This window comes from Paroedura picta, chromosome 1 (assembly GCF_049243985.1).
Source record: "Paroedura picta isolate Pp20150507F chromosome 1, Ppicta_v3.0, whole genome shotgun sequence".
Taxonomy (NCBI): domain Eukaryota; kingdom Metazoa; phylum Chordata; class Lepidosauria; order Squamata; family Gekkonidae; genus Paroedura; species Paroedura picta.
Window position 1 is genome coordinate 119,225,877 of NC_135369.1, and position 13,842 is coordinate 119,239,718.

Consider the following 13,842-nt stretch of genomic DNA (forward strand, 5'->3'; position numbering starts at 1 on the left):
CCTGAGTGAAGTATAATCCTCACCCCAACCCATGAAAAGCATGGGGTGGAGAAAATGAGGTAATTGCATTAATCATTATACAGTTAGTGTTCCTCTCCTTGTGTTGTGGATCCAGTCCACAAAGGAACTTAATGAAACTGATCTATTGTACACTGCAACTAGTAATCACAAAGGGTTATCTCAGGGTAAGGTTTTTAAAATCAGTGGTCTGGTTTAGGAGAAAGCCCTTTTAACACTGATAGGAGTGGAGTTTGCGAATAGCCCCTTACACAATGTTTTCCGAAGGTGCAGTCCATAGTCCAAAGGTTTGACTGGATACTGAAAAATTTGCTATGTAGTGTCAGCTCTGTAAGCACTATAAATGCTTTGTCTCACTTGAGGCAGTGATGGTTATACTTCATCATTAAACCAGAATACTTTAAGGAGCAGAAGAGGCTTCTCTCCAGCCTCTCAAAAGGTGAGGACTCGAAATTATGCATTCTCGGGCTACGTTTGCATGACCAAGATTCTGTTTGTCTTTGCTGCTGCTGAGGAACTTTCAGCATCAGCACCATGGGGGACTTTTGTGTGCACCTTTGCCTGGATCTTGGCAACAAAAGGTGTTTGAGGCTTAAATGAAAGCTGGGGATTCAGACGAACTGGGAGGTTGTGGCCATAGACTTTCGTAACATTATATCGCAAGGGTGCAATAGCAAGTGCCAGTTTTCTAAAGCCTTTCTTAGAAGGCCTATGGTGAAGCAGGGCGTGCGTGTGGCCACAAAAGGGGGGAGGAGGAGGCAGAGAAAGTGGCACTAATGTGGGCAGGACCTTCAAAAATGTGAACCTTCCCATCTATACGATGTGCAAATGGAAATGTGCTTAGACTGGGACCTTTCCAGAAAGATCAGATCAGGCCAGATAACTGAAAGACTGCAGCAAAGCAGGAGGGACCCAACGAGGGAATCAGTGCAATGTCATGTGGGTGCTCAGAAGCTTCCATGCAAAAGCAATCTTATTCCAAAAGCAACACAGTGAGCAGACATTTATTGTTTCAGAAATATTACCGAAGCTTGAGTTTGGTGGCGACTATATAGGAAATATATATAGGTTAAATATATATGGGGAAATTCATAAAGATATCCTACTCCAGTACCTAGCCAATTTCCCTACCAACAAAGAACTTCTACATTCATTCCCTAAACTCAATTGGTTCTTCCTCCAGCAGGAGAGCCCCTTAACACAGAGAAAGGCCCTTGAGGTGAAAGAACTTATTCCAGTACATGGTACACTATTGCTCATGTTACTGTAACAAAGAATTGCTCTAAAATCTTGTATTATTATGCCAGCAGTGTTAACAATGCAGCCACAAAAGCAGTACCTTTTCAAACACAAAGGATTTTATTTCCAACCTGAACTGGTTACTGCAGAATACATAGATTCACTGGAAGACTTTGAAATCAGAGACAGTGATGTATTTATAGTCACTTATCCCAAATCAGGTAAGATTCTCTCTATATTTGTGAGGAATAACTTGCCTGTTATTTAGGCTTCCTTAGGGAGAACCTTGTCTAATGCCACTGAATATGTATGGTGCTAATATTGGATATAATTTGTTCAATAAGTCAGCATTTTGTAGGCATGGACGATCTGTACAACATGAGGAGAAGCTGCTGTATTGGTTCTTTACTTTACCTCATCAATTGCATGCCAGTGTCAAGCTATAAAAGGTTCTATTACAACTACCTTGATTGATTGGTTTGCCCAACTGGATCAGATGTCAGGACATTCATGACTGGTGCTCCTGGGGCACTTTGTGGTAAACAGCTGGAAGGAGCCCTGATTCTGATGGGAGCCCATCTTGGGAGAAAGGCTTAATCATATTACCCACACTGTGGCTACGATTTTGCCTCTTTTCATGAAACTGTTGATTCAAGTTCAGCTCCCATCAAATCTCCAGGGTCATCTAGTCCAACCCGCTGTACAGTGCAGGAACTCACAACTACCTGCCCACCCACAGTGACCTCAATTTCATGCCCAAGTGATCCTCTGTTGTCATTTAGAGAGTAAGCTCACTTGGGCAGAGGCGAGTTTATTTTGCGTTTGTTTTACACAACTGAGTTCAGTCTATCTAGGATATTAAGACAGCAATAACATTATTCTCATTCACAGGCACTGTGTGGACTCAGAACATTTTGAACCTGATTTATCATGAAGGTCATAGAAAGGGAACTGAGGACACAGACTCATTGGACAGAGTCCCATGGCTGGAATACAATATTCGTAACATGGATTACAACAGTCGCCCATCCCCTCGGCTCTTTGCAGCCCATCTGCCCTACTATTTGGTCCCTAAGGGGTTAAGAAGCAGAAGAGCAAAAGTAAGGCCTGCTAGTTCTGTGATTTCATATGACTCAGTGCCTTCCTCTAATTCTTTGTCACTGATAACATTAAGCCTCTCAGGATAGTTCTACAAGCCTTTCTTTCTTCGGTGGTGAAAATGTGAACCTGCAAATTGCCCTGGCCTCGGTTCTGATCCCGAGGACTCTAAAGTAAGGAGGTCAGCTGCAGCTTTCCTGCTCACATGGACTTTTATGGCTACACGTGATTCTGAGGAGGTCTGAACAGTGACTTGTTGTTGCTTTTATTTAATGTGCTCATATAATTGCTCCACTGCAAGCACATTTTAATCCTTCATCAGCCCAAGTAGGAAGTTTCTGTAGGGAAATCTGTGGAGCCTAATTTGAGTCTCTGTCATTCCAGGAAGGAGGGGGTCTGAAAGCTCTGCTCCTGAATCAGCCTCTCCCCTCTGAATGTTTGTGTGCTTTTTAACTGTTCTTTTCTTCTTCTTCTCTGCCTCTCTCCTGTGGTGATGGCTTTTATTATTGTAAAGTCAGCTTGAGGAAATCTACATGTTGTTAGGTGCGAAGTCACGTCCGACCCATCGCGACCCCATGGACAATGATCCTCCAAGTCTTCCTGTCCTCTACCATTCCCCGGAGTCCATTTAGGTTTGCACCTACTGCTTCAGGGACTCCATCCAGCCACCTCATTCTCTGTCGTCCCCTTCTTCTTTTGCCCTCAATCGCTCCCAGCATTAGGCTCTTCTCCAGGGAGTCCTTCCTTCTCATGAGGTGGGCAAAGTATTTGAGTTTCATCTTCAGGATCTGGCCTTCTAAGGAGCAGTCCGGGCTGATCTCCTCTAGGACTGACCGGTTTGTTTGCCTTGCAGTCCAAGGGACTCGCAAGAGTCTTCTCCAGCACCAGAGTTCAAAAGCCTCAATTCTTTGACGCTCGGCCTTCCTTATGGTACAACTTTCGCAGCCATACATTGCAACTGGGAATACCATAGCCTTGACTAAACACACTTTTGTTGGCAGGGTGATGTCTCTTCTTTTTAGGATGCTGTCTAGATTTACCATAGCTTTCCTCCCCAGGAGCAAGCGTCTTTTAATTTATTTGCTGCAATCCCCATCTGCAGTGATCTTGGAGCCCAGGAAAATAAAATCTGTCACTATCTCCATTTCTTCCCCATCTATTTGCCAGGAATTGAGAGGGCCGGTTGCCATGATCTTTGTTTTCTTGATGTTGAGTTTCAAGCCAACTTTTGCACTCTCCTCCTTCACCCACATCAACAGGCTCTTTAATTCCTCTTCACATTCTGCCATTAGAGTGGTACCATCTGCATATCTGAGGTTGTTGATATTTCTCCCTGCAATCTTGATCCCAATTTGTGACTCCTCTAATCCCACCTTTCTCATGATGTGCTCTGCATACAAGTTAAATAGGCAAGGTGACAGTATACAGCCTTGCCGAACTCCTTTCTCAATTTTGAACCAATCGGTGATTCCATGTTCAGTTCTCACTGTTGCTTCTTGACCTGCATATAAGTTTCTCAAGAGACAAATAAGATGCTCTGGTATTCCCATCTCTTTAAGCCAGTGGTCCCCAACCTTTCTGAGGCTGGGGACCGGCAGGGCATCGGGCCGCACCCGTGCGGACCACGCCCGCGCATCGGGCCGCGCCCGCACGGGCCGCGAATGCGCGGCCCGGCCCTGATTCCCTCTCCCCGCCCTCCCGCAGTAAGATGCTTCCCGGGCCACAAGCTTGCAGCCTGGGAAGTTTTTTACTGGGGGGGGGGCAGGGAGAGGGAGCCGTGGCCCGGCGCCATGGCCTTTGCGGCCCGGCACCGGGCCGTGGCCCGCAGGTTGGGGACCACTGCTTTAAGCACTTGCCACAATTTGTTGTGCTCCACACCTGGCATAGATGGAAAATGCCACGCGAGCAGCATTTGTAATCCTGGCCTCCATGTATAAGGAGGAGTTCAGAATCACACAGAAATGTCAGTTGGACCCCATCCAGAGCTAGGACCCTCACCATCTCCCTTTTGGCATACCAGCTGAGCCAGAGGACTTCTGCTGACTCCGCTCGAAACACTCTATAATAGCCCCCTAGCAACTGGCTAGATTGTGTGAGGGTGTTGATTGATTGCTGTCCATTAACAGAAACAGCTGGGTGTCATATGCCTACTGCTGACAACCCAGCCAGAAACTCCAGGTCAGCTGGACAAGAGGGCACAAGTAAATGCTAAATAACATTGGGGAAAGTACTGTTCCCTAAAGAACCACATAGTTTAGGGCCTAATGATGGGAGATACTCCTCCCTAGTGCCACCCTGAAGGAAAGACTGCAGCCACTGAAGGGACATACCAGCTTTGTGTACTGGTTAGGAGTACCGACTTCTAATCTGGTGAGCCGAGTTTGATTCCCTGTTCCCCCACATGCAGCCAGCTGGGTGACCTTGGTGTTACCCAAATTGCTGAACACGTGTCCGAAAACACGTATCTTTGAGCTTGTGGGGAATATTAGCCCAAAATGCTGCGAGAGGGGGGTAACTTAGCGTTATCGGATCGTTACCTATGTATACGAGGGTCGATTCCACCCGTAGGAACTCAAGGCAAACACAGATTTAAATGGTAAAATAGTAATATAAGCTTTTATTGAAAGGAAAATAACAAAAAGACACACTAATAGCTAACACACATACAAGCAGTCATATAGAGAAGGGGGAGGAAGAGTGGAAGGCTTGATAGTTACCTGTCCAAGGAGTGGTGGGTCAGAGGAAGAAGCACGAACCAGCGTGGGAGGTCCCGGGTTGGAAGACACTCAGAGTGGCTGTGTGAAGCCACGGTTTTTATAGGATTTTGGGAAGGGGGCTATGTGACAAGGCTCAGGTAAGCATGTGCTGGAAGTTTCCAGGATCCCCAGAGATTAGGACAATACCTGGCCAAGTGGGGGGTGATGGCCGTAAATGGATTTGGATAAAGGTATTAATGGCTCTGAGGAAGAGAGCCATCAGTTCTAGCTGGCAGGATGTGGGGAGGAGATTTCCCCTGGCAGAGGGGCCAAGTGTGAAAAATGTTGCAAGACAAAGGATTTTCCTAGGAGCCCTTAGGCAAACAGGAGGAAGCCAGTCCACTCACTTAGAAATACAATGGGGGGGGGGATGAGCTGATGCAAGCTTGAGTCCAGAGGCACCTCTGGGCCTGGCAAAGGCTGTCATTCCAAACCTAAGGCAGAGAGCAAGATTTCTAAGATGGAGTCTGGCCTGGCTCGGCTGACCCTCGCAGTGTCATGGCTTTAGCTTAAGCCTAGACTATTGTGGGGTGCCATTGGTTATAGAAGACAGTGTGCCTGTCAGTGAGGCAGGGATCCTGCCAGGCGTAACATTGGGCTCACCATAGCACTGATAAAATGTTCTGACTGAGCAGTAATATCAGGGCTCTGTTGGCCTCACCCACCTCACAGGGTGTCTGTTGTGGGGAGAGGAAAGAGAAGGCGATTGTAAGCCACTTTGAGACTCCTCCTGGTAGATAAAAGCAGCATATAAGAACCGATTCTTCTTCTTCTGCCTTGTATCCCCATGTTGGCTTGGTAGTGGGCTAGAAGCCCATGACTGACTATTTATTTATTTATTTATTTATTATATTTATATACCGCCCTCCCCAGGGGCTCAGGGCGGTTTACATAATAACACAAGAACAATACATGGAACAGTCTTATAAAACATTTGGGTAACGGTGCAATAATAACTGATAATTGTAAACATATAACATTATAATTGTATAACCAATAAACAATACAACGTTGCAACATACAAACAGGTCCAGAGTGTATAGGTGGTGTTCTGAGGGGGGCGGGGAGCAGGGCCCTTTGGTCGCTGTTGGTTATGTATATCTGGTCTCAACCAAATGCCTGGCGGAAGAGCTCCTCCTTGCAGGCCCTGCGGAACTGTTTAAGCTCCGTCAGGGCCCTGATCTTCTCCGGGAGCTCGTTCCACCAGGTGGGGGCCAGAACAGGGAATGCTCTGGCCCTGGTTGAGACCAGGCGGACTTCTTTAGGGCCAGGGACCTTTAGCTGATTGGTAGCAGTGGAGCGCAGGGCTCTTTTGGGGGCGTAGGCAGGGAGGCGATCCCTCAGGTATACTGGGCCCTGACCACGTATGGCCTTGAAGGTAATTACCAGGACCTTTAGTCCGGAATTCAACTGGCAACCACTACAGTTGATGGAGAATGGGCCGGATGTGGGATCTCCACAGTGTTGCAGTGAGTATCCTGGCCGCTGCATTTTGAACCAGCTGTAGCTTCTGGGTCAAGACTAAGGACAGGCCTGCGTAGAGCGAGTTACAAAAGTCCAGTCTAGAGGTGACCGTCGCATGGATCACTGTGGCTAGGTGTTCCGGGGCCAGGTAGAGCGCTAGTAGCTTGGCTTGGCGGAGGTGGTAGAATGCCAGCAGTGCTACCTTTGTGATCTGGGCTTCCATTGTGAGGGAAGTGTCCAGAATCACGCCTAGGTTCCTGGCGGAGTGAGCTATAGAGAGCTGCACACCATCCAGGGCAGGCAGGCACGCTTCCTCACATGGGCCCTTCCTACCCAGCCACATGATCTCCGTCTTTGAAGGATTGAGCTTCAGACAACTCTGCTTGAGCCATCTCATCACTGATTCTAGGCAGCTGGCTAATGCTTCTGGGGGAGAGTCAGGGCGTCCATCCATCAGGAGGAGGAGCTGGGTGTCATCTACATATTGATGACAACCCAGCCCGAACCTGCATACCAGTTGTGCAAGAGGGCGCATGAAGATGTTGAATAGGATAGGAGAGAGGACCGCTCCCTGTGGGACTCCACAAGTAAGTTGTCGGCGGTCTGATGTTCTTTCTCTTATTGCTACCCTCTGTCCACGATCCCGGAGGAAGGAGATCAGCCACTGAAGACTGTCCCTCATATTCCGGCATCGATGAGGCGGCGAGCTAGTAGCTCATGATCAACTGTGTCGAACGCTGCTGAGAGGTCTAGTAATATCAGCAGTGCTGACCCGCCTCGGTCCAACTGGCAACGGAGGTCGTCCATCAGGGCAACTAGCACTGTCTCTACCCCATGGCCAGGCCGGAAACCTGACTGGGATGGGTCTAGGACCGAAGCTTCTTCCAGGTATTCCGTCAGTTGGTTTGCGACTGCCCTTTCTATCATCTTCCCCAGAAACGCTAAATGCGAGACGGGTCTGTAATTGTTAGGCTCTCACGGATCTGGAGATGTTTTTTCCAGCAGTGGGTGTACCACAGCCTCTTTCAATCCCTCCGGGAATTCTCCCATTGTGAGAGATAGGTTGATTATCTCCCAGAGGGGGCCCTTTATCCTTATGCTAGCTGTTTTTAAGAGCCAGGATGGGCAAGGGTCTAGTGGGCATGTGGTTGGCCTTGCTGTTGCTAGTATCCTGTCCACTTCGGTCAGCGTGAGTCATCTGAAGTTACTCATAGTTTTCTCCAAAGATGGCCAAGGGGCCTCTAGTTCACTTTTTGTATCTAAGGTTGGTGGGAGGTCGTGGTGGAGTGTCGAGATTTTATCTGCAAAATGACTCGCAAATGCCTCACAGCTAATGTCCAATTGGTTACTGTTTTGTTGCCCTTCAACCAGGGCAGTGAGGGATCGAACTACCTTAAACAATTGAGCCGGGCGTGAGTCTGCAGATGCGATGGTAGCCGAGTAAAAATTGCGTTTTACTGACTTCACTGCCATCTCATAGGCCTTCATCTGCATTCTATAAGATGTTCTCGAGGCTTCGTCACGAGTCTTCCTCCAAACTCGCTCTAGCCATCTCAGTTCCTGTTTCTTGTTGCGAAGCTCCTCGGTGTACCAGGAGGCCCGCTTGAGACGGGGCAGGAGAGGGCGTCGGGGAGCTATCTCATCAATGGCAGTCAGCAGTCTGTCATGCCAGTCATTGACCAGGCCATTGAGAGAAGTGCCGGGAGGCATTGGTTCCTGCAGAGCGTTCAGGAATCCAACTGGATCCATAAGCCTCCGCGCGCAAGCTAAAATTTGCTTGGCACCCAACTGAGGAGGGGGTGTCAAAACTGTGTCAAACACTGCCATCAGATCTAACAAAGACAGCAGCACCAATCCACCTAGATCCAGCTTTCTGTCAGGGCAACCAGTCAGATGATCTCTGGAGAAAGCTGGATTTAGGTGGGTTAGTGCTGCTGTCTTTTCAGTTTCTACACCATTGTCAGGCTGGAAGCCAGGCTGGAATGAGTCAAGTGCCATCATACTTTCCCTCCATTTGATTTTTGGTACTGGGATAGAGGTGGTTCTGGAAGTGGCATCTGCCCTACCATGGTCAGATCACTATGCTCTGCAGGTCCAGCTCAGGATGCCCCCTAGAATAATAGAATAATAGAATTGGAAGGGACCTCCTAGGTCATCTAGTTCAACCTCCTGCACAATGCAGGACAAACACAACTCTATCATTCATCCACTGTAACCTGCCACCTCCTTGAACCTTCACAGAATCAGCTTCTCCGTCAGATGGCTATCTAGCCTCTGTTTAAAAATTTCCAAAGATGGAGAACCCACCACCTCTTGAGGAAGCCTGTTCCAGAACCACTCTAACTGTCAGGAACTTCTTGTGGATATTTAGGCGGAATTTCTTTTGAATAAATTTCATCCCATTGGTTCTGATCCATCCCTCCGGAGCAACAGAGAACAACTCTGTTCCATCCTCTATATGTCTGCCCTTTAAATACTTGAAGATGGTTATCAGATCCCCTCTCACTCCTTAAAATTGTACATTTTTCTACTGTGATTTGTTTTATTGCCTAATTTTTAACCTCATATTTTTTAAAAATCTGTTGTTAACCAGCCTGAGATGGTGAAAGAAGAAAGAAAGAAAGAAAGAAAGAAAGAAAGAAAGAAAGAAAGAAAGAAAGAAAGAAAGAAAGAAAGAAAGAAAGAAAGAAAGAAAGAAAGAATCAGATACAAAAATTGTGTCTCATTGCTAGATGCATCATTTTAACCCAGTATTATCAATATTATTACAGATTATTTATGTGTCAAGAAATCCAAAAGATGTCTTGGTTTCCTATTACCATTTTTCCAGAATTAGCATGGCATTAGAAACAGCAGGAGACTTTGGTGATTTCATGGAAAGATTTTTAGCTGGGGAAGGTAAGGATTGTTTATAGCTGCATGAATAGTTTTTGTCTCTGCATACCATTTCTGCTTTGAGTGTAGGGGGGAACTTTGAAACACTAGAAGAAATTATTCAGAATGTGATTCTACATTGGAATTTTAAGACTTCTAGGCAGAATCTGCACTTACTTTGTTTATTCCATTGTCAATCCTGTTGAATTCAGATCGCTTTGAACTCGGATCTTCCTCTTCCTCCCCCCTCCCCATTGAACCAGGAAAGTTAGGGTTAGGGTAGTTCAGAAGGGGCGGGGGAAGTCAAGCCTCTTTCTTTCTTTTCTTGAAGGGGGGGGGGGAGAAGCCAAGCAGGGAAAAAGGCAGAGAAGGGAGAAAAAATCCAGGACCAACAGATGTTGAGAGAAATTAGGGGCTTCTCCTTTAAGGCAAGTTTGTCACATGACCACCTGTAGCCAATCACAGGTCCTCTACCACGGAGGAGAGCCCAGATTCAAAACAGCCTTTAAATACTGAGGCTTAAAAGCACTCTAAGATATTGCACAATAAAGGTAGGGTTCCTCCGGATCAATCCTTCTTGCTGCAGAAGGAAATTTTAAATCGCCCCAAATCCAAACGGAAATCACATTCTGTGTAGATGACAGGGACTGAATCGATCTGGGGTTGGAATAAAAGCTCCGTGCAGTTTACACCCTAGGTAGAAGCAAAACTAAACCAGCTGGGATAGGAGACAGAAAAAGCTGTGCGGAAGGTGAGAGTATTTTTTACCTTTCCTAAACTGCTAAAGGGAGGTTTTCCTGGCCTCAATGAGGGCTAGGGTCTTTTTATCTTCGCCCTAACCTGGTGGACTGAGATCCCAGGAGAGCTGAGAGCCCTGACAGAACTTTCTTACTTCTGCAGAGCATGTAACATCTCTTCTGTGAGATCTTTGATTGAGGCCAGTGTGGGTTAGATCTGGCCCCCTCACTGGCTAGCCAGATTATGAGGGACCCCTGGAGATACCCCCTGAGGCACTGTTATCATAGGATCTGTGATACTAGAGGAAGGCAGGAATTTTCACTGTGTAGGGGATGAGTTAGATATAGGTATAGGTATAGGTATAGGTATATACACATACACATACACATACACATACACATACACATACACATACACATACACATACACATACACATACACATACACATACACATACACATACACATACACATACACATACACATACACATACACATACACATACATATACATATATATATATATATATATATATATATATATATATATATATATATATATATATATATATATATCTGAACCAGGAACTAGCCTTTGGATGACAAAGGAATCAAGAGATTGTTAAAGGAAAATGGGGAGATGGCAGAGAAGCTCAATGACTTGTTTTGCTTCTATGTTCACTGTGGAAAGTGTTGGACATATAACCATGCCACAGCCCCTATTTCCACAAAGGGAGTCTGAAAAACTGAGCCAAATTGAGATGAACAGAGATGAAAGTCTAGAGCTACTGGGGAAATTAAAACCTGATGTCACACAGTCTTGAAGGCATGCACTTGAGAGTACTTAAGGAATTCAGATGTGAGATAATTGTACTGACTTGTATATGGAACCTATCACAAAATTCAGCTGCTGTGCCAGAAGACTGGAGAGCGGCAAATGTGACACAAATTGTCTCCCATCACTCCCAGATGGAACTGTCTCATTGCAGAGAAACAAGCTTAGGGTTCCCATCGATTTGTCATTATCGTGAGTTAAAATTTCCGTGAAAATAAAATGTTCTTTATATTCATTTTTGTGGCGTATCTGTATCTTATTGTGAAGGGATGTTTAAACATTACCATAGCGACCAGAGTCAGAGAGTGTTAGGACAGTGGTCAAGAGGAGAAGACAGGAAACTACCTCCCCCCGGGCCTCAGTAAAATTCTCAAGCGTTGAGTGGACCCCGGTGATAAAAAGGTTGGGGACCACTGGTGTAACCTACCTATCTTAGCTTTTTTCCTTTCAATATTCAGTAAGAACAGCAGCTAAGTGCTCATGAAGGTGTGGTAACCCATAAAATGTAACAAGGGGAATTGAGGTACGGTGAATCCATGACCAATATAAACCTGGGAGTGAAACATCTCATCTCACCACTGTATAACACCAGTTCTCTGTAATAGATTATTTATTTTTAATACCCAATTTGTTCCTAACAGTTCTAGCAAGTTCATGGCTAGACCATGTGGAAGGCTGGTTTGCTCACAAGGATGACTTCAATATTCTCTTTCTTACCTATGAAGAAATGAAGAAGGTAAGGTTGTTCTGTCAGCAAAGCTACCTGACGTTCATTAGGCACTGTCATCCAGGATCTTGTAAACCGCCTAGAGACAGCAGAGCAGATTGGGGCAGGCTATAATTTTAATAATAAACAAACAAACAAACTGTTCAAACACTTTCAGAAGAGACAAAGGGAGTGTTACAGATGCTTACTAATCCCGACTCCCATAGGAGGCCCTCTGCATGCAGCAGCACCTGCCAAAGGAGCTGACCTATTTGACCTCTGAGCAATCTTTGTACCTGCAGTAATCGTAAAAGCTGCTGAAGCTTTAGCCCCATTCATTTAGTTCTTGGGAAATAAATATGGATTGTATGGCAGTGATCGTTCAAAGAGGGGGCAATGCAGTTGATACTATACTGGAAAAGGCCCAATGGGATAACAAATTTCAGTATCCTGAACCAATATTTAGACTTTCAACATCTTATTACTCTCATGTCGTATTCTCCATTACTGGGTCCTTATGGTTTTCAGGTGTGGATAATCTGACACCGAACCATGTTCCATTTCAGGACCTGAGAACTTCTGTACTGAAGATATGCAACTTCCTAGGAAAAAGGCTGACCGAGGAAGAGTTGCAGGATGTTGTGGATAAGGCTACATTTAATAAAATGAGAATGGATCCCAGAGCAAACTATGAGAACATGCCACCTGATATCCTAGAGAAAGGCAAAGGACATTTTCTTCGCAAAGGTAAGGCATCGAATTTGGGATTATGCTTTTGCATTATATTACATTCAAGATCCCCTTAGAGTCGCTCATTTCACATAGCAATGATTATTTTTGCCTCTCTTATATAAAGCAAGATATGAGAGTATTCCCCCCCAAAAAAATCCAATCAGCATAATTACATCAGAAATCACAAGAGTCGTCCTTAGATTAGTGCTAGATTTGAGTGGGCGAAATGAATCTGCCTTGAATTAAGGACTCCAAAGGGTAATGTGGGGGTTCTAAATTTTGTAGCTGCAGTTCCCCATTTCCCTTCTCAGTCGGATGTTCAGCTGCCAGCTGCCGCAGGATCCACTGCCTTCACTGGAGAAAACACTAGAGCTTACAGGTTTCAAGTTATGTTGGGAGAAACAGAGGCATGTGAACAAGGAGAAAATGTAAATAATCACACTGGGGAATGCAGGGAGTCAGGCAGGAACAGAGGCCATAGGAGTCTACTTTTCTTGACCTTGAATTGTGAGAGCTCCTCTTTTCAGTCTCTTCTCCTGGTTACACTGCAGAATAATACACCTGTCCCTCTCAGGTGCTTCCTTTCAGCACTGCTGTCTCATGCCCTGCTGTCTCCAGCTGCCAATGCAGACCATGTGCTGATAGAGACTTCCCCTGCCCCATTGTGGGCACTGCCTCCTGGTGACATCTAGCCAAATGCAGATCTTCATCCTGGTATCAACGTCCCTTGGCCCTCAGCCCTGATGCTCCAGCTACAGCTAAACTTTAAGTATTTATTTAGCAACACCCTTCTATTTAGGATTGCACTGTTTGATTTCTATCATTATAACACAGAGAAGTTACTGATGTCTGTCTGACCACTTTCTCTGCAATGTGCCTTTGCTCTCTGCTTCTTGCACCAGGTACTGTTGGGGACTGGAAAAACACCATGACTGTAGCACAGAGTGAAAGGTTTGACAGTGTTCTCAAGGAAAGGATGCAAAAGCTGCCCATCAAGTATTGTTGGGATCTCGATGAAGACCTTCCTTCTTGAAAGATGAAAAAGCACGTTCTGTGTATACATTTAATTCATATCAGTGCAAATAAAAATTGCAAAGCCCTTTTAGTGACTCCTTGTGTGATAGCCTAGCCTCCACACTCTGAAACATGGAGGAATGTGGTATGTAAATTCTTCAAGGAGGACTTCCTGTTGACTTCCTGTTCCCAGACAGCATTTTGCTAACGCAATCCTTAAAGGATTCAGTCTTGAGATATAGGTTATCTACTCCGGTCCATGGTCAGCATTTCATGAGAGAACAGAGATTGGCATACAGGTGAAGTCCAACAATAGTCTTCTCTTCAACATAATGGAGGACTGTAACTGGTGGCACCAGTTCAGATCTA

At 45.6% G+C, this 13,842-nt stretch overlaps 1 protein-coding gene across 3 annotated transcripts; it reads left to right on the forward strand.

Moving 5' to 3' along the window:
• The first annotated feature begins 289 nt into the window (after nucleotides 1-289).
• On the forward strand, nucleotides 290-13,559 carry LOC143819589 (amine sulfotransferase-like). 3 transcript variants are annotated; one of them, XM_077301415.1, is made up of 7 exons: nucleotides 290-457; nucleotides 1,329-1,478; nucleotides 2,149-2,357; nucleotides 9,347-9,473; nucleotides 11,663-11,757; nucleotides 12,294-12,474; nucleotides 13,362-13,559. In XM_077301415.1, the coding sequence occupies exons 2-7, from the start codon at nucleotides 1,337-1,339 to the stop codon at nucleotides 13,490-13,492; spliced, it is 885 nt and encodes a 294-aa protein (XP_077157530.1). In that variant the 5' UTR covers nucleotides 290-457; nucleotides 1,329-1,336; the 3' UTR covers nucleotides 13,493-13,559. The 3 variants fall into 3 exon arrangements, with proteins under 3 accessions (XP_077157530.1, XP_077157524.1, XP_077157516.1); XM_077301409.1 differs by having other exon boundaries at nucleotides 293-457; nucleotides 1,326-1,478; XM_077301401.1 differs by lacking the exon at nucleotides 290-457 and having other exon boundaries at nucleotides 1,319-1,478.
• The last annotated feature ends 283 nt before the right edge of the window (nucleotides 13,560-13,842 follow it).